Here is a 22,933-nt window from a genome sequence, read left to right on the forward strand (position 1 = left end):
CCATGGCAAAATGAAAAGTTTCTTGGAATAGCTTTAAACTACTTGAAGATCTTGTAAACTTTGCCATGAGAGGAATACACAACAAAAATCCTTCAAGATATGCATTTTTTTAAGTTTATAGGTCCAAATTATGGAAAATTGGTCTTTTTGGCTGATTTTTATGTCCTATCTTGTAAAAAGTGCAGAAAATTTAGTAAAAATATAAAATATTAAACTTTGAGGGCTATATTTACCTCAATATGTTGGTAATCAGCACTTGAAATCAAGTTTTGTGTAGATTTGAGCAAACATTTGGTTAGAAATGAGGAAAAACTCACTTTCATTGCTGCGGTTAAGGACATATAAACATTTCCTTATGGCAACATGGAAAATCCATTTTTGAGTACTTTTTTTGCTTTAGGTGCCCTTTACTGGTCATGTTTTAATGTGAAAACACTGTATTTACAAATTTAAAGCCAAAGATATCACCTTTTGTGATAATTTAAAGATTTAGGGTTTTTGACATGTGATCAAGATTAAAGGGGGAGGCATGTCAGACATAAATTTTTAAAAATAGAACAATTTTTCAGAAAATGATTACTTTTAAAGGCTATCTCTTTATTAATATTGCTACAAAACAAGTCATGATTGATTTTTTTTATTTGAAAAGTCAGAAAAAGTTCTTTGCAAATATTTAATGCATTTAAGTATGGTAGAATATTGTCACTTTTTTGCTAGCGCAACTTGGTTACCCTATATTTAAAAATCAAATATTTAAAAAAGTGCTTGTCACATTTCACTGAAACTTTGCAAATGCATTCAGTATGTGTATAGGAAGATACTTGTATAGTTATTTATTTTTTCGAAGACAGAAAGTGACTCTTTAGGTTACAGACCACCAATTCAACCAATGAACATTTGGAAGGTCCGCAAAAATAGTCATAGCAGAAATTACCCCTGTTCTTCATAGTGCTGTGAAAAAAGTTCTCATCTTGTTTAAAAAATTTAAACAGTTTCTGTAAGTAAAAACATTTCTGTACATTTTATAGGTGCATTTTGCTTCTTGTGATGTGAAGCCTAATCTCCATAATGGTTTCTAAATATACTCATATCTTGTGAAAACACCGGGATTTTCCATGCTATTTTTAGACCCTTCACTTCCGGTGACCAGTACTGCACTGCAAGTTTGCTAACCCCACATGCCATTCTGAGGATTGTGAGCTGACATATGTAGAGAATCGTGCCGATATATAGTCCTCTGCAGGTTAAAGTTAAGGTAAAGTCCAGAGAAGCCATTGAATATTGTGAAATTAGCATAGAAGCCTATGGGAAGTGGAATTAGTGGTTTCTAGCCTTGATTTCCCGCGGCAATCGAAACTACTCGGTTTTCCTGCTTATAGTAGGGAAAATCCCAGAAAAGTTCAGATTGTTATGGAGGTAGGTAGAAATATCAACTAGCAAAGACCAGATAAGCCATAAAATATATACAAATCTTTTTAATTTCATAGTTGATTGCTTCCACCGAAAAAAAACACATTATTTTCTTTTTTTCATTGTGAGCTTGGTATTTCAGTACAAATTTTCTAGTTTCACATATTTAATACTTAACATTGTAGTGTTCCATCAATTTCAGGTTTTGTGGTTTTCAGTGAATTAATCAAATTTCAAGCGCTGAACAGACCTAGATCTGCCCACATGGTCATATTTTCACTTTGACATTGACGGGTGAAAATGGATTTCTCTAAACTTGATCCTACAAAGAAAGATGAAGTTATGGAGCAGGTCAAAGCACAGTTAGCACTTGCTAATGCACAGGAATTACTAACGGTATAAAGTATACAGTTTCGAAATTACAACGTTTCCCTTTTCACGGCTGCTGTATATTTTGAAAAATATCATGCATACTGAGTGTCACTACATCAACAGATAATCGTTACCTATTTTGGTGTGACTCTCTTTTATAGGACACACATGTCTCACTTTTTAGACTGCACATCATCAGGAACTAAATAATACAGTGTTTGGTCACTCCTAACAAGTCTTTAAAATATAGATAAGATAGCTTTATTCATTATAATAATCAGGGAATCTCTCGGGTACGAAAATTTAAGGGGAAAAAAAACACCATTGCATTAAGTTGGGTTTTAATGAAGAATCATACCTTTGATAACAAAACCATTAACCTATAATGCTAAATGCACCTTCTTAAATGCATAATTTGAATTTTGTAAAAATACATGTGAATAGCCATCTTGCATACATGTAACTCTTCAGTCTAAAGGAATAGTGTTGATCATTATCAAACTTTATTGATTTTTACTGATAGTTTCTAATTAGCTTGAACTTAAATTTAGTGAATGTAAATTTTCAGTATATGCTAAATTTAGGTAGTGGAACAAATTCTGAAAATCAATCCCTGTGAGTTGGTTTGGTAGTGTAAAGAGCTCGCTATAATGAAGTACAATATGTAAACAAAAATCTTTTGTAATTATTTCTATGTTTTTTTCAGCTATTGTTGTCACTTGGTGTCTGTCTTCATTGTTGTCATAACAATTTTTCAAAACTCTTTTTCTCTGAAAGTACTTGATCAATTTAAACCAAACTTGGTATGAATGTTCCTTAGGGTATCCTGGATAGAACTGATTTGGGGATTTTTGATCCGACAAAAAACATGGCCTCAGTTACTAAAAATAGAACATAGGGGGTCAGACAGTAGTTTTTTTACATATATCTCCAAACTGTTAGGTTTAGCCACATTCTGACTGGGTAAAAATGTTCAGCATGATGAGATCTACACTGCACTCAACGACATTTGTTTCTCTAACACTCAAGTCCGACCTGAGTGAAAGTCAGCGTTACACTGACATTTTGTGTGTTTACCACCCAGATTCCACCTAGTCAACACCGACCTTTGTATGATGCAATAGTCATGAAATTCAGTGAGGCATAACGGGTAATTCATTGTAAGATACGAAGTATATTGTGTTGCTGTTTCTCAGTTAATTTGGAGCACTCCAGTTAAGATAAACAAATTTATTTTTTTTAAATATTTTGTACATATTTAGTATCATTTGTTGATGTGTTGTTTTTTTTTTTTTTTTTATTAAAAGCTATGTCCAGTGAGTGGGAAATATCATGTAGAAATGTTACTTTGTATTTTTATTAAGTAATAGTGCAAACTTTTGATATTTTAATTTTGCACTTGTAAATTGATAATTACTATTTATAATTATAAATAAGATACTTTGAAAGTATTGATTTTTGTAATTTGATTCGAGTGACAGACTTGTAAAAACAATCTGGTGACGCTTTTAGTTTCTCAAAGTTTTAATAATTGAACGGCTTTTACAGAAATAAAAGAAACTAATTACATATCCCATGATAATGTGTACATAAGAATTGTAAAGTAAAAGCCTTTAATCAACTGGAAACATTGTCAGTAATAATTATATAAGTTACTTGGATGTTGTCCAAATGAGGATGAGACGGTGTCCTCAGCCGATCGTTTTCGATCGCAAAAATGCTTCTAGTTAACTCTGAGAAATTTCTTTTTTAAAGTACATGTACATGTCAGTGACTTGGGAGCTAGGATACTAATGTCCATATTGTCAGCGAAGATCAATGAGATTAACTTCACCGTGCTAGGTGATTTTTCACCCAGGTTGGTGGTTCTCCGGACACAATTAACAACTGGAATATATGATGTCCCAGCTGGGTGGGTGTAACACTCACATTTCAACATGAAAAAATCTGACTGGTACTGTGTTTCACCAACTAACATGGATTTATAACTCTGACCTGAGTGTTATAGAAACACAAGTCCATGAGTGTGGTGTATCTGTGGTCAAATTCTCATTTTAATCTGTTAAGCCATGTTGGAGTTATTGCCCTTTTTCGATGTTTTCTTTGCTGTTTTTAATCATGTTATTTCTTTCAAAAATCTTCTCCTCTGACTTTACTTGTCCAATTGGATCTAAACTAGGTATGGATGTTCCTTGGGGGTATCCTGCATAGAAATGATGTTGGAATTTTAGATCCATTGAAAAACATGGCCACCATTATTAAAATTAGAACATAGGGGTCAGACAGTAGTTTTTCGTGTGTACAAATGTATCTCCAAAACTGTTAGGTTTAGCCAAACTCTTTCAATTGCTGAAATGATACTTATTATAAGGCTTTCAAAAGTCTTCAGGGATCAAAGTTATAAGGCAACTCCTTGTAAGAGTTATTGCCCTTGAAAGGTGAAAAATGATTTTTTTTTAGTTTTCAGCCAATATCTTGAAAACTGTAATAGATAGAAATATACTTTCAATTGCTGGTAAGTCCTACCAAAGTCTTCTTGATTCAAAATTGTTGGACAACTCCTTGTTAAATTTATTGCCCTTGAAAGACAAACTTTAACAAGGTGAGCAATTCAGGCTTCTGGGAGCCTCTTGTTCAACTTTCTGTCTATTTTTAATGTTATTTCTTTCATAAATCATCTCTTCCGACAATGCTTGACCAACTGGAACCAAACTTGGTATACATGTTCCTTGGGGTATCATGCATAGAACTGATGTTGGGTTTTTTGATCCATTGAAAAACATGGCCACTGTTACTAAAAATAGAACATCAGGGGTAGACAGTTTTTCTCATATATCTCCAAAACTGTTAAGCCAAATTCTTTCAAATCCCGAAATGATCCTTATGGCAAGGTATTCAAAATTCTGCACTGGATCAAAGATGTCAGACCACTCCTTGCTAGAGTTGTTGCCCTTGAAAGGCAAAGAGTGACGTTTTAATTTACAGTTTTTAGTCAATATCTTGAAAACTGTGATAGGACCATTAAGAAACTTTCAATTTTTGAAATGGTCTTGGATCAAAGATGTCAGGTGACTCCTTGTAATAGTTATTGCCCTTGATATGTGAAGAATAGAAAGGAACTATTAATTGATGAAATGATCCTAATGATATGTCCTACCTTATTCTTCTTTTGAGTCAAAATTTGTTGAATTTATTGCCTTTGAAAAACAAAAATTGAACCAGGTGAGCGATTCAGGTTTACAGGAGTCTGGTGTTCAGTGTTCTTATATAAATAATTATTCTTAATGGGAATTCTTCAATCTTAAAAAAAAAATGGTAGTAAATTCACAAACACTCAACAACAAATCAACCCTTTCGAACTTTTTAGATTAAGTGAATATTTTGGTCATTTGTCTAAAAAGACCTAATTTTGATCAAAAAGTGTGGATAGGGAATATATTTCAGTGTCATAATCATTTAATGGTACATTTATAAACCTGCTATTCATGTGCTGTGTTTGATTAGAGACAGTATTCTTCACTTTAACCATTAGGAGTATGTGACCGCTCATTCAGCTGAATTATTCTGTCACTTTTGGCGTGTTCATGCTAAAAATTTGATCCACCTATGGCTTTTTGTTTTTAGGTGGATGGACTAATTGGACCGTGCTTTAAACCATATATGGATAATGAATATTCATTTAAGTTTAGAAGAACGGATTTCTGGGAAAAGATGTATCATGCATTGATGACACAGTTGTTTATTTTAACATCCCTTCATTTTCTGATGCTACTTGAATCCAATTACTGTTGCCATCATGAGCAAGTCAAGTCATGAGCATGACAAAAGTGTTTTTTTTCCCTTCTCATTGAATATTTTATTTCTGCCAACATGATGGTTTTATCGGCTTTCTACATAATACTATTGTACTTGTGAGTTTAAACTGTTTATACTTTTTTTTCCAGAAAATAACTGAAAAATGTTTCAAAAAGTGTGTAACAAAGCCTGGTTCATCTTTAGATAGTTCAGAACAGGTCAGTAGCTCTTTGTTGATTACTCAAGTTATAAATTTCAAAATTGTAAATTTAGATTATTACATAGCACTTTTCCAAATCAGGTTATGTGAAGACCTTCATTCTACTAAAGTCTTGATATGAGTGTTCTAGATGCTTCAGTATTGGTATAAGGTCCCTAGAATAACAAGTAAGGCTTTGATATACACAACCGTCTTCCAAAATTTCTCCACTCTTCACAGCGAAGTCACTCGTGTCCTCCACTTTTACTCCACTGTGACTCCACCAAAGTAAAAACTAGGATAATATTGTTCCATTTCTTTACTTTTCTATACTTTTTTCTGTCCATAACTGAGAAACGTTATTAACAACTAGAACCATTAAATATACCTTGGTGTATATACAGGAGTAGTACACTATAAACAAACTGTGACTCCTCTGTGGAGAGTACTGAAATTAAAACTTGTGTTGACAGTAGTGTACAGTGTAGCTTATGTATTCTAAATTATTGTTTTTATATGAAGTAGGGTTTTAGACAATTGACAATAAATCAAATACAGCCAGTGTGTTTATAAGATAGCAGTGATATGATTGATTTTGGTGTCATACGAGTACAAATATTTTTGAAATGGAATGCAAGGTATTATTTATAAATTTTGAAATACATACATGTATATTTAGATGTGAACATGCAAGATATGTTATCCTAACAATCAACTGTTCTTTAAAAAAAAAAGTCATGAAATCAATACACAATCTATAACTATTTATCAATTTCAGAAATGTGTAGCAATGTGTATGGACAGATATATGGATTCATGGAATTTAGTATCAAGGACTTATAGCACAAGACTTCAAAAAGAAGCTGGCAGAATGTGATATTTCATTGATCAAATAGTGTGTTAATAACAATTTAATAGAGCAGTCAGTCCTTGATAAATGATGTGTGAATGTGATTTGTTACCTACATTCAGGACTTGATCGTATCATATATCCATCGGCAACAAGACTTGTACAAATATAACAACAGAAGAAGCTAATATCACGTTAGCTTGTTACCATTTTATATGGATAGGTGTTGTTAGTTTATGATTAGTTTTTTTTATATTATTTAAATATAGATTATAACATGTCTTGTTTCTTTTATTTGTTGTTTGAAGAGAGCAGATAAACAGCAAGTTAAGGTCTCACTAACCACTTCCGGGTCAAATGGCCACCCCCCCCCCCCCCACCCATGTAGTACCAAAAACACACTGAACCTAGACATATGCATTGTAAGTGCATTATTTGTGTGTATTATGATTAAAAGTAGTCAAAATGAATCTGAGAATGTGTACTTTAAAATTATATATGTAATTAACTACAAAAGTGTATGAATATTGTTTACATGTGTGAGTAATTTGCCTCCATGCTGTCAGCAGAACAGGTAAAAATGTGGATTTTCAGTTTTATTTATTCAAGTAAATTTTGTGAAGAATTTCTACTATCATCGTACCATTAGCATAATGATTTTGGAAGCCTTATTTTCCAAGCTTCGCAACGGTATGCAACTTTAAGATGTCATTTGTCCTGGGAATTCACAGTGAGACTTTGAAAATTACTTTTTTAACATGTAAAGTAATGGAAACGTTAGAAGTGGTTAGTGAGACCTAAGTGGCAGTATGTTATACTATTGTTAATGTATGTACATGAATTGTTTCTAGTATGTAACTAAAATAATATGAAAGAAATTGAAATCAAGAAAAAATATTAAAGTGGTAAAAACTAGACTAGTCCGTTTTTTTTTTTGGGCAAATTAGAGTGTTGCTTAATAATGTTTTTTAATAATGAAAAGAAAACAGGTTTTGTGACCCAAAGGTATAAACAGCATGAATTCTCTTATGTTATTACAGACTGTTTGTCTTTGATAGGTACACGTATCTTGTAAATTGTGTTCACATAAAATATCTTGCACAGTATTCCTACCTTTTTTGCAGTCACAGGATCAGAATGACATTTCAATTGGTGGTTATAATTTAATCTATATCAGTCCTGTGAAAAGGCCACACAACTTTTACATGTGTAAAATGGTACAAGACTGAATTCATCTGCAATGATTCATACAATTAAAAAAAACATAAATTTGACCTTTTAGATCAAAATCCAAGGATCTCACGAAGGTCAATATTTCACCCAACATTCCACCTAATGGTGATATAAACTGATTTAAAAAAATCAATTTGACTTTTAAATTAAGGTCACTTTTAGGTACAAACCACATCATGTCAATACATGGGGCTGTATCAAAGGTCAAATTACACAAAAAAATATTCAGAAGTTTTTACTGTTAATAGTTTTAGTGTATTTTGTGATCAAAGGTCAAGGTCATTGTGGTTACCTCAGACAACATCATGATACATCAACAAGCAAAAAAATTCAGACCAAGTAATGAAGAACGACGACAAACAATTTTTCCTTGATTTTAGCTTGATTTTCAAAGCACCTTTGCTGTGATGCATCCATGTGCCAAAGATCTAAGGTCAAGGTCAAACAACCGAATTTTCAGTAAAGCTTTCCCTTTTTGTCCATGGTCAAATTCGCGTAATGGACCAGACATATGCCTCACAATGCATTATAGTACATGCATGTCTAAAAAAGGGATAGGTCAAATGATTGATTATGTGTCACAGACTGAGTGCTTAGATAAGAAATAATGAGAATAGATATGGTGAATATGTCAAAGAGACAACAACTCCACCCAAAGGTGGATTCAGACACTTTGAAAAGTAGGGGTGCCAGCCGGGGTTCCTCAGAATAAGGGGTGCTAGGATATTACATGTAATTGCCATTTTTGTAAATTTTACACATGAAAATGAGAAATTTTTCAATCAAATGTAGTGCAAACACCCTGCACATTCCTCTGGATCTACCAGTGCCACCTGGATGAAAAATGTCGGCTCAATGCCACCAATTAATGACAAGGAAACACTCACACCACAGGGCAAGCTGCAGATAGCCCCAAAACAACATTATACATGTTGCCCCTAAATACTTCGCGGTAACAATGAAAAAAAAGTAAATCTACCAGACAAACTGCGTCATGATGAGAACTTGAGATAACAAAACGAAAATAAAATTATAATGGACTGGATACTCTTGAATGTTTTTGTCTATTCGATTATTACAAAACAATTTATTAAGATAATCATTTCCCCTGTATTGTATCCATTTAGCCGTTTTTGAGATGTGCGGACAAGACGGAAGTTAGAAGATAAAAGAATCTTTAAAACAGAAGTAAAAACAATATGAACATTGCCAAAATAAGTTGAATTAGAAGTTATTCGGAAAAAATATTTAAAAAAATGACAATAAAAAAATAAAACAAAACAAAACACGTACTATCTTTAAAAAAAGATAGCCGACGCAGTAAAATGTTACTTCTAAGTTTCTACATGTCTTTCAAGAAAATAATACATGGCACGCAATTTCAAATTTTCGATACTGTAACAGTTTTTTCGAACGCAATTTCAAATTTTCGATCCAGTTTTTTGAACGCCACTAAGTTATCAGTATTTGGCCAATCGGGAAACAGAATTGCGATCAAGTGACTTGAGTTTCCATAGAAGAGCGTCCTTGAGGTCAAAGAGTGAAAAGCGAAACTATACCGACTCCGTCGGAACAAGATGACAAACTGGGAAAGCTACCTAAAAAAGAAAAAGATGTACTGCTCCATTCAGGGTTCATAAATATAGTAAACGTTGTCTTGATCTCTGTTTAATATAACAAGTTAATAATTTGATATAAAAAATAAGTAATTTGATATAACAAATTAAAAAAAAAAAGAAATACCATATCCCCAATACGCTTTCGTAGCTCCTTGACCATTTGAACAACGGATCATCATTTTTTTGTTGGACTGCTCACCCCTTTGGTATGAATGCCAAAACTTAATCCTTCAAACATCAAAGTTACCTTCTCTCTACCACTGGAAACAAAAAATCATGACTGAATATTTCAAATTTCATAAAACTGCTCTCTAATAAAATTAACATACTATTGTTAACAGAGACCTATAATTCAATTTAATTACAAGTCTATAGTTTTAAGTACTTTCCAATCCTTTGAATTTCACTACCAGTAAAAGAATAGTGGTATCATCTAAATGATTTTTTAAAGTACCATTTAGCAATTTTTCATTGATAAGATCATAGCAGATATGGGAAGGACTATGGCAAGCGAAAGTGGACAAAAATGAGTATTTTCTAATAATAAAAAATGATTTTTAATATTACAAATTCATTTTCTAATATTACAAATTAGATTTCTTATATCACAAAAAAAAATTAATATTAAAAAAATCATTTTTTAATATTAAAAATTCAATTGAATTTCTAATATTAAAAAACGATTTTTTAATATTAGAAATTGATTTTCTAATATTAGAAAATGGATTTGTTGTATTCAATTTCGATTTTTTAATATTAGAAAATCATTTTGTAATATTAAAAACGTGAATGATTTTATAATATTGCAAAGTGATTTTCTAATATTACAAATTTATTTTCTAATATTACAAATTTATTTTCTAATATTACAAATTCAATTTGTAATATTACAAATTCAATTTTTAATATTACAAAATGAATTTCTAATTTAAAAAAATCTTTTCTAATATTAAAAAATGATCTTGTAATATTAAAAATTCATCTTCTAATATTACAAAATATTGATTTTTGTCCACTTTGGCTTGCTATAAAGGACTGTGTTAAGAAATCTCTCTCTCTCTCTCTCTCTCTCTCTCTCTGCTCTCTCTCTCTCTCTCTCTCTGCACTAGAGTTATGTTTTCTTTGTTGACAGCAGACCGGAAGTTGCACATGTTAGGGATTTCCCGTTTGAATTTTCTGGAAAAAAGGTGCATTGAGCTGTCAGAAAATAAAAATGACCACAATACAGTGTTACAACAAAGGATGTGGACAAAAGTATGATCCGGAAAGCAATAACGATAGTATGTATTTGATTGACTTCTGATTCGATCGCAAATAACTTAATAAGCATTTAATTTTAAAGCTCAATATACTATTGCAGTATTGGGAATAATTAATGTTTTAATAGAAACACGTTATCCATTGCTTTGACAAGAATGGTGGTGCTAAAACATATAATATCCCTAGCGTCGAATTTCATTTTAAGGATTTCATTTTGCCCTAAGATATTACCTCTCTAGTGTCGAATGAGAAACCAGATACTTTATCGGTACCTACATGTAGTTTATCTGTAAAGGGATAGAGTTGTGAGGTTCTCACAATGATCTTTTAAGGCTATCAAGTTTAAAAAGGCTATGACTTTCATTTGCAAAACACTTCATGTATTAAGAATGTATACCTACATACATTTTAGACTTGTAATTTAAGAGATTTGTAACTAACTGAAATCTTATATTAACATGCGGCAGGGAACAAGATACACTATTGTCAATACAAATCTTAATTTGTCCACTCTCCACAGTGGTGTCATCATTTAAAAAATTGTCAGTAATTAACTTTTCCTGTCCTACCAAAACATTTTATAGTTCTAGCTATTTAATAACATTTCAGTAAAGAACAGAAAAAAATATGGTAAACTATTGAAATGGAGCAATTTTGTCCTGGTTTTTACTTTGATGGAATCACAGTGGAGGACGTGAGTGTTTCCACTGTGGAGAAATTAAAATTTTGGTTGATGGTAGTGTATCGGACTTACTTAATCGACAATGACAACTTGACTTTAAATGATCATAACTAAAAAGTATTGGGAATATTGAAATAAAACCTTCAATTTCCATTCTACGGTATCTTAGCTTCATATTCAGACCACATTTTTCTTCCTACCGAAACAAACAAAAAAGAAGTATTGAAAACAAGTTATAGACCCTCCCCCCACCTTATCACAATTTTTCTATTTTTAAAGATAATTGAATAAAATCTTCAGTTTCCCAGTTTTACATCTTCTAGGCATCTACATGTACATGTATCATTTATTTCAGATCATTTCATCAAAAAGTAACTTAATAAACAAGTGGAAAGGTCCGGGAATCTCGTTCTCCACCATGTGATAATTTTATAGATAAACTAGCTAATTAACAAGATTCTTACTTCTTTAATTATAGGTCTCTGAACCCTATAGCACTTAAAAGTGACATATTCTGTCCTATAACTACCGGCTTTAACTAAGTCTGATTTTTGTTTACTGTTGGTGTGATTTCAGGTGCTAAAACATTTTTTCCTGTATGAATATTTTTGAGTGGTAGAGAAGTTTCCAAGTGTATAGTAGAAAAAAAGTGGACACATGGATGTTAATCCCCCTTAGATTCCGCACTGGAGATACTATTTTGTTTTGACCACCACATCTCCATCCCCAAACATGGACGTGTCAAAGAAGCAATAAAACGAGACGCTTCATTGGTCATTAGTTGTTTTCTTTATACATGTACATATAGATTATATCATTGTCTGATGAGGAAGTAATGGTACATTGTATGTTCATTTATCTATCATTCCTGTTTTGAGTTTGTGGACATTTACCCCCCCCCCCCCACAAAAAAAAAAGAAGAAAAAGGGGGTGTAGGTATAAATGTATCCTATTGTTTATGCCAACTAAATTTTTTAGTCATTATTACTCCTATCAACATACAGACTGTCACTTTATTAAATACATTATTAATCCACATATCTCTTATTTGTTACAGGTTCCTGTACTTTCCACCCTGGAGTTCCTGTTTTTCATGATGCCCTGAAAGGTTGGTCATGTTGTCAGAAGAGGAGTACAGATTTCACAGTATTTCTTAGTTTTCCTGTAAGTGCAGACTTCACCGTCATCTTGTCAGTACTTATCAACTTTCCTGTTGGTTCAGACTTTTCAGTTTTTCTGAATGTTTATATAATAAGTAGAGTACCCATTGTGAAAGGAAAATGTTTAGTAATGTTGTCAAATACACATTATTCTTTCTCTTTGACTAATGAACATTAATACATATAGTATATTAATTAACCCATACATGTATTGATTTGACCAGTGAAGTTGTACTGATTGTTTGACAGGGTTGTACAACAGGTAAACACAGTAATGAGAAACCTGTAGAACCTGAGAAACCTGAGAAAGTAGAAAATGCTGATCTTGTAAGTAACTTTCAATGACATTAATTTGCATAAAACATATTTTATATTGGCGGATATAATGACAATGAGAACAGCTAAAATGTTTAATCTGTGATCATTTGAGGATTTGCCCTTTTTTCATAACAAGACCTCACATAGAGAATACCCTAGAAAATGTTGATTTACCGGTAGATATATAAGATTTAATGTTGCTTTATTTCCAATGTATCTGTAGATTTCATACCATAATTAACCTTTTTTTTTAGCTTAAAGAAAAAGTGATAGAAGTCCGACAACCCAAGCCAAAAGTAAAGACAGATGATGAGCGACCTCCACTTGATGAACCTATGCAAAGGTTAAAGGTTACCGTTGGAGCATCATTGAAACGGGAACTTGAAAAACAGATGAAGGAATTAGAAATTTCCAAATCTGCTGAAGGCAAGAATTTCATGTATTCCCATAATAGGAATATAAAGAGACATTTGTCAGTCATGTACTGTCTTTTATTCATTTAATTTTATTAAATGTTTAGGAGTCATTTTTTTTATCCCATTCTTATCATACCCCACTTACAAAATGGTTTGTAGTGATAGGATTGTCTGTCCTTATGTCTGTACTTCTATTCATACTTCAGTTTTGCAGAGGAGTACCCATCTCTTATCCATAACTTCTCTTACACCAATGAATGGAATTGAATGAGACTTTCATAGAATCTTTATGACATACCCATATTCCCATTGTGCACCTTTTATTTGAGATCTTTATCCAAATCAATTTGGAGGTTTTATATAACAAAACATAGACTTTATCATTTTTGAATATATGGGAACACAGGGATACCAATGTCTTATCTGTTACTCCTTCTACACTACTGAGATTTATTGAAACTTTCACAGAATTTATACTACATATATTCTGATGGTATTTAAGATTGTCATGCAGAACAGTTTGTGAGTCATAAGATGCATGCTATCAAATGGGGAAGTGGGGTATCAGTTTAGAAAGCATACTGAACATATTTATTAACTACAAAAGTGCACAGGAAGATTAATTTTGTTTAAGCCATTAGAGTATCCATCAATCTCAATGTTAAAAGAACTAATTGGATGACTATTTCGACAAGGATCAAATTTTTCAAGCCATATTAATGTTAATTATATGAATGGAAAAGCATTAGATTATCTTGGTAGTAAATTCAGAATTGCAGGGATATTTACAGTTATTCTCTCAGGTCATAAACATCGGGCCAACTTCATATACAAGACCAAATTCAGAACATTTCAACACAACTTTTCAATACTCTGTTCTAATTATTTGGAAAATTTTGCCAACTGAAATCAGATATATATTAAAGTAACTTAGGAAGCTTCAGAATTTAGTGTGCTTACCATTCCATCCTATAAAAAATTAACATTCCTGCATTTAACATTCTTGCCATGAAGGATTATTACAGGTTTACAACACTCAATTTTCATGTGTGTATATGAATTTTGTGAATGAAAGTATGGCCTGTCTAAGACGGGACATATTATGGTATACTGTTGTCAGTCTGTCCGTCTGTCCATCCATCCGTCGTCATCACTTCGGTCAATAACTCAAAAACACTTTCAACAACTTTTATGAAACTTTGGCGAATTGTTTATATCTCTTGAAGTAAGCTCCTTTCCGATTTGTGTAAAGGTCAACTTTTACGTTTCCGTATTATGATGTTTTACTCTGTAATAAAAGGCGGAAACGGCCAAGGAAATCTATTCATTGAAAAATCGTTGAAAACGGACCATTTGTTATGATCATCAACTAATATATACGAAAGGTATTAAGTAACCTTGTCAGAAAAGTGTGTTTTGATCAATATAGAAATGTATGGATGAAAAATCAAGACAACAAACTTAGTTTAACTTGAGGTTGCCTTGATAGTGCCAAATTCTTTGTGCATTTTTTATTTACTTTTTTATTTTGGGGGAAGATTATTTGTCAGGGCTCACAGCATTTCTAGTTGATCATATAAATTCATTAAAAGCATAAGGACAAGTTAAAAAGGCAATAGGCATATCTTGTGCTTAAAGCGCAGCTCTTTATTGGTTATAATAATGCATTAATTGTATTACTGCATTTTGTATTTTTTAGTTTCCATTTAAACTGTACTTCTGACACATTCATAGTATGTGCTGATGTCGGCTGTTTCTATTCACTGTAAAATTGATTCTGTGACAAAATTATCTGAATCAGAGTCAATATTAATTGGTCAGATATGTATTTGAAGATATTTGCCTAAAATTTGTTCACTTTTAAAAAGACATCCAAAAACAAATACATATAAAACGACTGGCTATATTTACTTGACTCGCCAAAGTTAAATGTTTACCAAAATGTTTGTTTTAAAATCAAGATGAAATGTAATAAAACAATTATGGCAGCTCACTGCATCCAATATCATGTTTTATGGAACACTGAAAAGAGATATTGACCTCTGCAATGGGCCTCAGTCCATACTTCTGTTAAGTGTTCCATAAAACATGATATTGCATGCACTGAACTGCCATAATGGTATAGCATATGTTTTCTTTTTATGCCCCTGCAACTTTCAGTTGAGGCATATTGTTTTACCCCTGTCCGTAATTCCGTCCGTCCCGTTCAGGTTATATAGTTATTCTGCTTAACTCCTCCTACAGTATTTAGGGTACAAAGTTGATTCTTTTCAGACTGATTATATATGGGTTGAAGATGTGCATATTATCAGGGTTTTGATTTTTATCAATCTTTGACATTTTTATGAATAGTTGGACATAGTCATTTTGTCATCATTTTGAGCGAATAGGGTACATGTCTATTCCGGATAGCTCCTCCTACAGTATTTAGGTTAGGAAGTTGATTCTTTTGCAGACTGATTATATATTGATTGATTGAAGATGTACATTTTTAGTCATTTTGTCACCATTTTTAGGGAATAGGGTTCATGTCTATCAAATCAGGACATTATCAAATTCTTTCTCTGATCGTAAAATATCGCCATTCAAAAGAATTAAAACCTGTAAGTGTAAATTGACTTTAATATATGTCAGAAAATACATGAGGGGACGTCAAATGTGTCTCTCTGACAAAACAATCCTCTCATAAATTATGACAACCAAACATTCTTCAATTAGAAGTACATTGTAATCATTTCTTGATTATTGTTCATACTTCATTGTTGTCTTACAGAGTCATCTAACACAAAGAACGGTATACAGATGGGTGAATGCTGTAAAAACAGTTCTTGTAAATCTGTAAGTTTTGAACCTAGAGATATCTAATTGACAGGGGCCTTGTATTGTGATACACCTAGACATTTACTTTATGGGATTCTAGACATAGTTATTTGTCTTTGATATTACGACAAAAATTCTACAGTTATATTATAGTTTGTTATACATTGGCTGCTGAATACACAGAGTGTATATCACTAAGATTCTAACAGTATGGGAAAAATACTGACAGTTAAATTCTATTACATATTTCAACATTTATTCAAGACACCATATTCCCCTCTGTGCAACTTGGTTTAAGTCTTCTTTCTATTTACGTGTATAGATAATTGAGTATTGTATCACTTGTTATCTGTAAGTGTTCTTAAACATATGGAAAACACAATTTGGACTTACAAAAAATGTGTATTGCAATCATATGATAAACATGCACACACATACATATTTCCATATCAGTCATAAACATACGTTTCTATATTTTACACTTTGTCCTTTGTTACCTGCCTGACACCTAATTCTGAGGATATTTTTTATTAACTCCCATGTTTGCACTTGCTTTGATCTAAGTGTTGGGATTTCGTGACATTACATTCATTAAATATTCTCAGATTTCTATAATTTTTCAAGTTTTGTGGCACCAGGTCCAGTATATCTTAATATAACAGACCTTGTACTAAGTGGAAAACAAATTTAGTCGTAATTGTAGAATAATGATTTATGATATTGTACTTCTAGAGTTACCAGGGAGAGGCAAGTAATGAAGAGACATGCAAATACCATCCCGGGTATCCTGTATTTCACGAAGGGTATGTTCCTGTCTGTCTGTCTTTTTTTTTATGAAATTTTTATTAAATTTTGTTTTTTTTTAAACATCAGCCAAACTGAGTTTTGATAAGATGTAGAATTTAAAACATGTATTTAAAGTGGTCTCTAAAATGAAAAAGAGTTACAGCTCTGTTATGCAAAACTAATACTGTAAGCTTGCATCTGAAAAAAAAATGTTAGCCATCGGAAGAGAATTCTGTTTACATAGCCTAGGTAAATAACATCTAGGGATTGTTCTGGAAAACAATAACTTGGATTGACAGTTTTATCTTCTTTAGGTAGGTTTGCTTCTAATACAGGTTTAAAATGCATTGAAATGAACATGGAGAGATTTCAAAAGGTGTCTGGTCTTGAAACGTTTCACTATATTAACGATGACTGAATTTTGTGTTGAATATGATTTCAGGTTGAAGTTTTGGTCATGTTGCGTCAGAAAAACAACAGAATTTGACAATTTCCTTGACCAAGCAGGGTGTCAGACTGGTAAACATTTATGGGTCAAACCTGAGGTAATCTATTATTCTACATTAAACATGGAGTCAAATTTTGTTTGTTCCTTTACTTAATTTTTTTAAGTGTTAAAGTATTGAGGGTCACTCATTTATTATTAGTGCATTTACCAAGCACACTTCCTGTTTTAAAAGAGTTTCATAATTTTTTAAAATCTTGATGTAATTGTATAATTGCAGAAATAAGATTATTTCATTGAGTAAACCCATACTTTCTTAACAGCTATTACAAGTATTAATTGTTGTAAAATTCTGGTTTTATGATAAGATCCATATTTGTTTTCTGGATTTGACGGCATGAATTTTGTCCTTTACATAAATGTAGTTGTTGTACATGTTCTCTATTCTTTTATTCCGCGTCTTAAGTTGACCCCTGTATTATAGTGAATAGAAATAGTAATACTGGAGGTACATACAAATATAAATCTGTAGACTCGGTTACACTGGGAATACTTGTATGAGAATAGATGAAGAACTAATCACACAACACAAAGAAATCAAAAAAGAAAAACTTCCAGTTTATTTAGTGTGTACTATGGAAGAGGTTATTTCTTCGTAGGCAGAAAAAAAGTTCAGTCAATCCTTAATTAATCTAAAAGTTCAACATAGTTATGGCTTTCAACATCTTTACATGGGTTGAATTCAGAGCTGTTTTTCACAAGTGAGTTACATGTAAGCCTAATGAATTCTTACTATTCAAATCACCCTGAAACTTTTAATGAACGATGTACCAGTCAGTTTCAAATTGCTGTAATTTTTTACATGTAGTTGATTACCTCAATTTATAGTCCTGTTTTGTTCCTGTTTTTCAGGGTCAAGGTGAGCAGAAATCCTGTAGATTTGACTGGCACCAGACAGGTCCATTAGTGACTATATCAGTTTTTTCTAAAGTAGCTGACCCAGATAAAACAGTGATTGAAGCGAATAAAATTTCTATCAGTATTAAAATTGTGTTTGAAAATGGCAAAAGTTTGTTTGAAAGATATATACACTTGAAAGATGTAAGTATGAAATGGTGCTTAGATATGATTAAGTTTAAGGAATTCCATATTGACATAAAACATACCCATGTCGGTTACTATCTTTGTCTATGCATCACCCGATAAGTATTTTTAAGTTTACCTTTAATTTTGTTATTTGTCAATAAGTATTAAAGACCACGACATAGATGTAACGATCTTTTCCTTCTTAGGGATTATGTATCAATAGAATATCTCATACAATTTTTAGGTCTGATAGTGCAGCAGTTGTAAAAAAATAAAATACAAAGTTAGTTCAGAATCAGTTGTGAACACATTTTTAATAGAATGATGAAAAAATGCTTTGAAAAATTTTATGGTTCCTCTGCAATTTGTTCTTTTTTTAAATTTTTTAGATGTTTCTTGTGTTTTAATTGAGATTTTAATTTTACGCTGTCAATGTACAGAGAAGAGTTAATCAATTCAGTGAAAAATAATCATTTTATAATGTTTTGCAGGAAGATGACAAGTAGACAAGTTCAAATTCAATAATGATGTAACTTTTATTTTTTTATTTTACAGGAAATAATCCCAGAGTCTAGTAATGTGAAAATGTTAGGTACAAAAGTTGAGATAAATCTAAAGAAGAAAGAGCCATTTAGTTGGTCTGATCTAGAATATAAACCTGTTAAAACTGACAATAAAGAGGAGGCTTCATCATAATGTTGGGAGAATTTAGTGCAGGATAAAGATCATTACTGGTACTATAAATCAAAGTGTTGATTTTGAGAGTGCTGAAGTCTTGTGTAAATTTGGAAGAACAGGTTATAGAGGAAAACACTTTGGGCTATTCAGAGGTTTTATGAGACTTGTTCCTTTAATGATAAAAAAAAGTACTCCTGCTTCTTTCCAAGAGTCAGAATAGATTATTTTTAACTTCAGGATTGTTGCAACTTTGATTTCTTATAAATATTTACTTTTTTTCCCAGTTTAAAAATCATAGAATAAAAATATTCTACCTCAGATATGATAATTATAAGTTGAAAATATTTTTCTTGATGAAGTCATTTCATAACTTATAACAGCATGCCTTCATAAATAAACTTTAAAAAGGTAGAACTGGGAATGAAGTCATCAATACCTTTGTATTTGCTCTCTTCTTTTTTGACTAATTTGAACCACATGAATTTGTACATAATGAACTATATTTTACAGTGTCATTTCCTCTTAATGATTTGTTGTACATGGTTTAATGTTAAAAAGGATTTTTCATTTAATATTATTTTTCATTGTTTAACAAGGTTATCACTTTTGTATTTATACATATATGTTTGATCGAAATGTATGACTAAATGGTTGACTAATGTATGCTAGTTACTGATTGATAACCTGTAAAATATCTTAGACGTAAGGATCTTTATAAATATCCTGTCTGTCTGTCTCGTAGTTGTTTACTGGAAATAATTTGACATGTGTACGTCAATATTAATTAGCCGAAGTGTAGCCACCTGTGACTGCGGTTTTACCTGTAACTGATTAGTTGATCGCATAATTAAATTAATGCTACACGTGCAGCACCATTGCATATACGAATTAATTGAAGTGACTAATTGAAGAGAATTTTTATACATTTATTACTTGATTCAAATAAGAAAAAGATTGACAAATCCATTTTCCCGCCGATCTTTCAATGGTAACGAAAGCACATGGTGCTGAAACTACGATTAGTTCATCGATTGAATCTTTTTAATACAGAAGTCAACAAACCATTCAGATCAATATACAAAATGTATTCACGATTTTCATTTTTAAAATAATCATCATTTTTTTTCATCACTTGGAAGTTTTCGGCTGTTTGTAGGTACACCTAGATACAAATATATAGTTCTTGGTAGAGATTCATACTTTGTAAGAAATTATTCTAAATCATCTTCCAAATGTACAGAAGAAGATGTTTACAAAATGCTGGAATTTTTTTATCGACAACATATTTGTCCACTGTGGTGGAGGTGTTTTTCAACAAACAGTCAGCATTCCAGTGGGAACAAATTATGCTCCTTTACTTGCTGACCTATTCCTTCACTCTTATGAGGCTGACTTTATAGATGATCTGATCTGAAAGAAAGAATATCGTTTGGCTAGATCCTTTAATCTCAGTTTCTGTTATATACATGACATGTTATCTTTAAACAATCCTAATTTTGGGTATTTGATACATTGCATCTACCCCAAAGAACTTGAGATAAAGGATACTACAGATACTGTGAAGTCAGCCTCATATCTTGACCTACACTTAGAAATCGATGGTAAAGGAAAACTATTGACCAAACTTTACAACAAACGTGATGACTTTTCATTCAAAATTGTTAACTTTCCTTTCATCTGTGACAACATCCCTTCAGCACCTGCGTATGGAGTGTTCATATCACAACTTATATGTTGTGTAAGAGCTTGCCGAAACTACGCAGACTTTTTATATCATGCTAGAACTCTAACAAATAGGCTTCTGGAACAGGGTTATGTAGCTAAAAGATTGAAGTCATCACTACAGAAGTTTTATGGTCGTATGGTCGTCATCATGAACTCGTGGATCGTTATGGTGTATCCATCTCCACCATGAAAACTGATTTATTCAACGGGTCATAGTTTTCCTTTCCTAGTTTGTCTACCCCGGACTTGACTTTTTATGAGCAACTCGGCAGGTGTTTCTAGAAAAGCGGAGGACGCTTACCCTACCGGTGCACCTGGTCCATGCTCCCAGTTTTTAGTGGAGTCCGAGTTGCTCATTTGCTTTTGTTACTTAGTGTGTATGACTTGAGTTACTTTATGTTCTTTGTTGTGTATGTCTGTTTTCCATATGTGGTCATTGTCCCTGGATTGCATTCTTTTGATTACCGCTATATCCTTGGTTCCTTTAATTATTCTTTGCTAATGCGATGAAAAAGTCCGAGAGACACGATGTTTTGTTTACATGTCAGAACGTCCACGTGTGGTCGAATCCGAACTCGTTCATTTTGTAAAAGACAGAATAAGTGATGGAATAACACAAATTCCAATATTTATCTTCAAATAACTACAAAAAAGGGTTTTTCAAGTTTTTTTCTCGGTCTTGGCAGGTAAAAGACTGACACAAACGTCTGCTGAAATTTGATAAAATGTCCGACATGGGCTGTCAAAATTTCCGGACCCTTGCTTAGACGTACACATAGATTATCTCCCTTGTTCATAATATATTGTATGTCATAATTGAATGTCAGAAAAAAAACCCCATTTTCTCTGATCACAATTGCTTTATCTCATCATGTAAGTTAAGTGTAGTCTTCTGATATAAGATATGTTTTTCTAAACCAATGAATGTCAAATATATCTTAAAACCGTCCGAAAGAAAGAATATCGTTTGGCTAGATCCTTTAATCTCAGTTCCCGCTATGTAGATGATGTATTATCTTTAAACATTCCTAATTTCGGGGATTTGATACATCGCATCTACCCTAAAGAACTTGAGATAAAGGATACTACAGACACTGTGAAGTCAGCCTCATATCTTCACCTGCACTTAGATATCGATGGTAAAGGAAAACTATTGACCAAACTATACAACAAACGTGATGACTTTTCATTCAAAATTGTTAACTTTCCTTTCATCTGTGACAACATCCCTTCAGCACCTGCGTATGGAGTGTTCATATCACAACTCATACGTTATGCGAGAGCTTGCCGAAACTATGCAGACTTTTTGTATCACGCTAGAACTCTAACAAATAGGCTTCTGGAACAGGGTCATGTTGCTACAAGATTGAAGTCATCACTACAGAAGTTTTGTGGTCGTCGTCATGAACTCGTGGATTGTTATGGTGTATCCATCTCCACCATGAAAACTGATTTATTCAACGGGTCATAGTTTTCCTTTCCTAGTTTGTCTACCCCGGATTGACTTTTTATGAGCAACTCGGCAGGTGTTTCTAGAAAAGCAGAGGATGCTTACCCTACCGGTGCACCTGGTCCATGCTCCCAGTTTATAGTGGAGTCCGAGTTGCTCATTTGCTTTTGTTACTTTGTATGTATGATTTTAGTTACTTTATGATCTTTGTTGTGTATGTCTGTTTTCCATGTCTGGTCTTTGTCCTTGGATCACAATCTTTTGATTACCGCTATAACCTTGGTTCCCTTGGTTACTCTTTGATTACCGCTATAACCTTGGTTCCCTTGATTACTCTTTCTAAACAGCACACTTATATCAATAATAGTGAAAACAGTTTTCAGTGTTGTCATAAAACCATACTCAAGATGCATTATTAAGTCTTTGTGGATTATAAAAATAAGCTGTTAAAAATCTACCATCTGAGTGCATCAATATTAAGACCTTTGATTTTCATCTTTATGTGCCATTTTTAATGTGTACAACTAAATCTTGGATTGTAAGTAGACATACACTGTTGTTTTCTGAGAAAGCAGAGCACAGATATGGTTTAGGGTTTTTGCAAAAGAACTATTAAGTAAAAGAATACC

At 32.4% G+C, this 22,933-nt stretch overlaps 2 protein-coding genes across 2 annotated transcripts; both read left to right on the forward strand.

Moving 5' to 3' along the window:
* The first annotated feature begins 1,636 nt into the window (after positions 1-1,636).
* LOC148615324 (mitochondrial import inner membrane translocase subunit Tim13-B-like) lies at positions 1,637-7,541 on the forward strand. The gene is made up of 3 exons (XM_088590226.1): positions 1,637-1,806; positions 5,727-5,795; positions 6,555-7,541. The coding sequence occupies exons 1-3, from the start codon at positions 1,711-1,713 to the stop codon at positions 6,651-6,653; spliced, it is 264 nt and encodes an 87-aa protein (XP_088446352.1). The 5' UTR covers positions 1,637-1,710; the 3' UTR covers positions 6,654-7,541.
* Positions 7,542-10,602: 3,061 nt separating this feature from the next.
* LOC148615325 (cysteine and histidine-rich domain-containing protein 1-like) lies at positions 10,603-19,861 on the forward strand. The gene is made up of 9 exons (XM_088590229.1): positions 10,603-10,758; positions 12,478-12,584; positions 12,830-12,907; positions 13,153-13,324; positions 16,088-16,152; positions 16,867-16,937; positions 17,363-17,465; positions 18,278-18,466; positions 19,007-19,861. The coding sequence occupies exons 1-9, from the start codon at positions 10,692-10,694 to the stop codon at positions 19,145-19,147; spliced, it is 993 nt and encodes a 330-aa protein (XP_088446355.1). The 5' UTR covers positions 10,603-10,691; the 3' UTR covers positions 19,148-19,861.
* Positions 19,862-22,933: the final 3,072 nt, after the last annotated feature.

This window comes from Perna viridis, chromosome 6 (assembly GCF_037379345.1).
Source record: "Perna viridis isolate PV_CMFRI_1.1 ecotype Kerala chromosome 6, ASM3737934v1, whole genome shotgun sequence".
In the NCBI taxonomy this organism is placed as follows: Eukaryota; Metazoa; Mollusca; class Bivalvia; order Mytilida; family Mytilidae; genus Perna; species Perna viridis.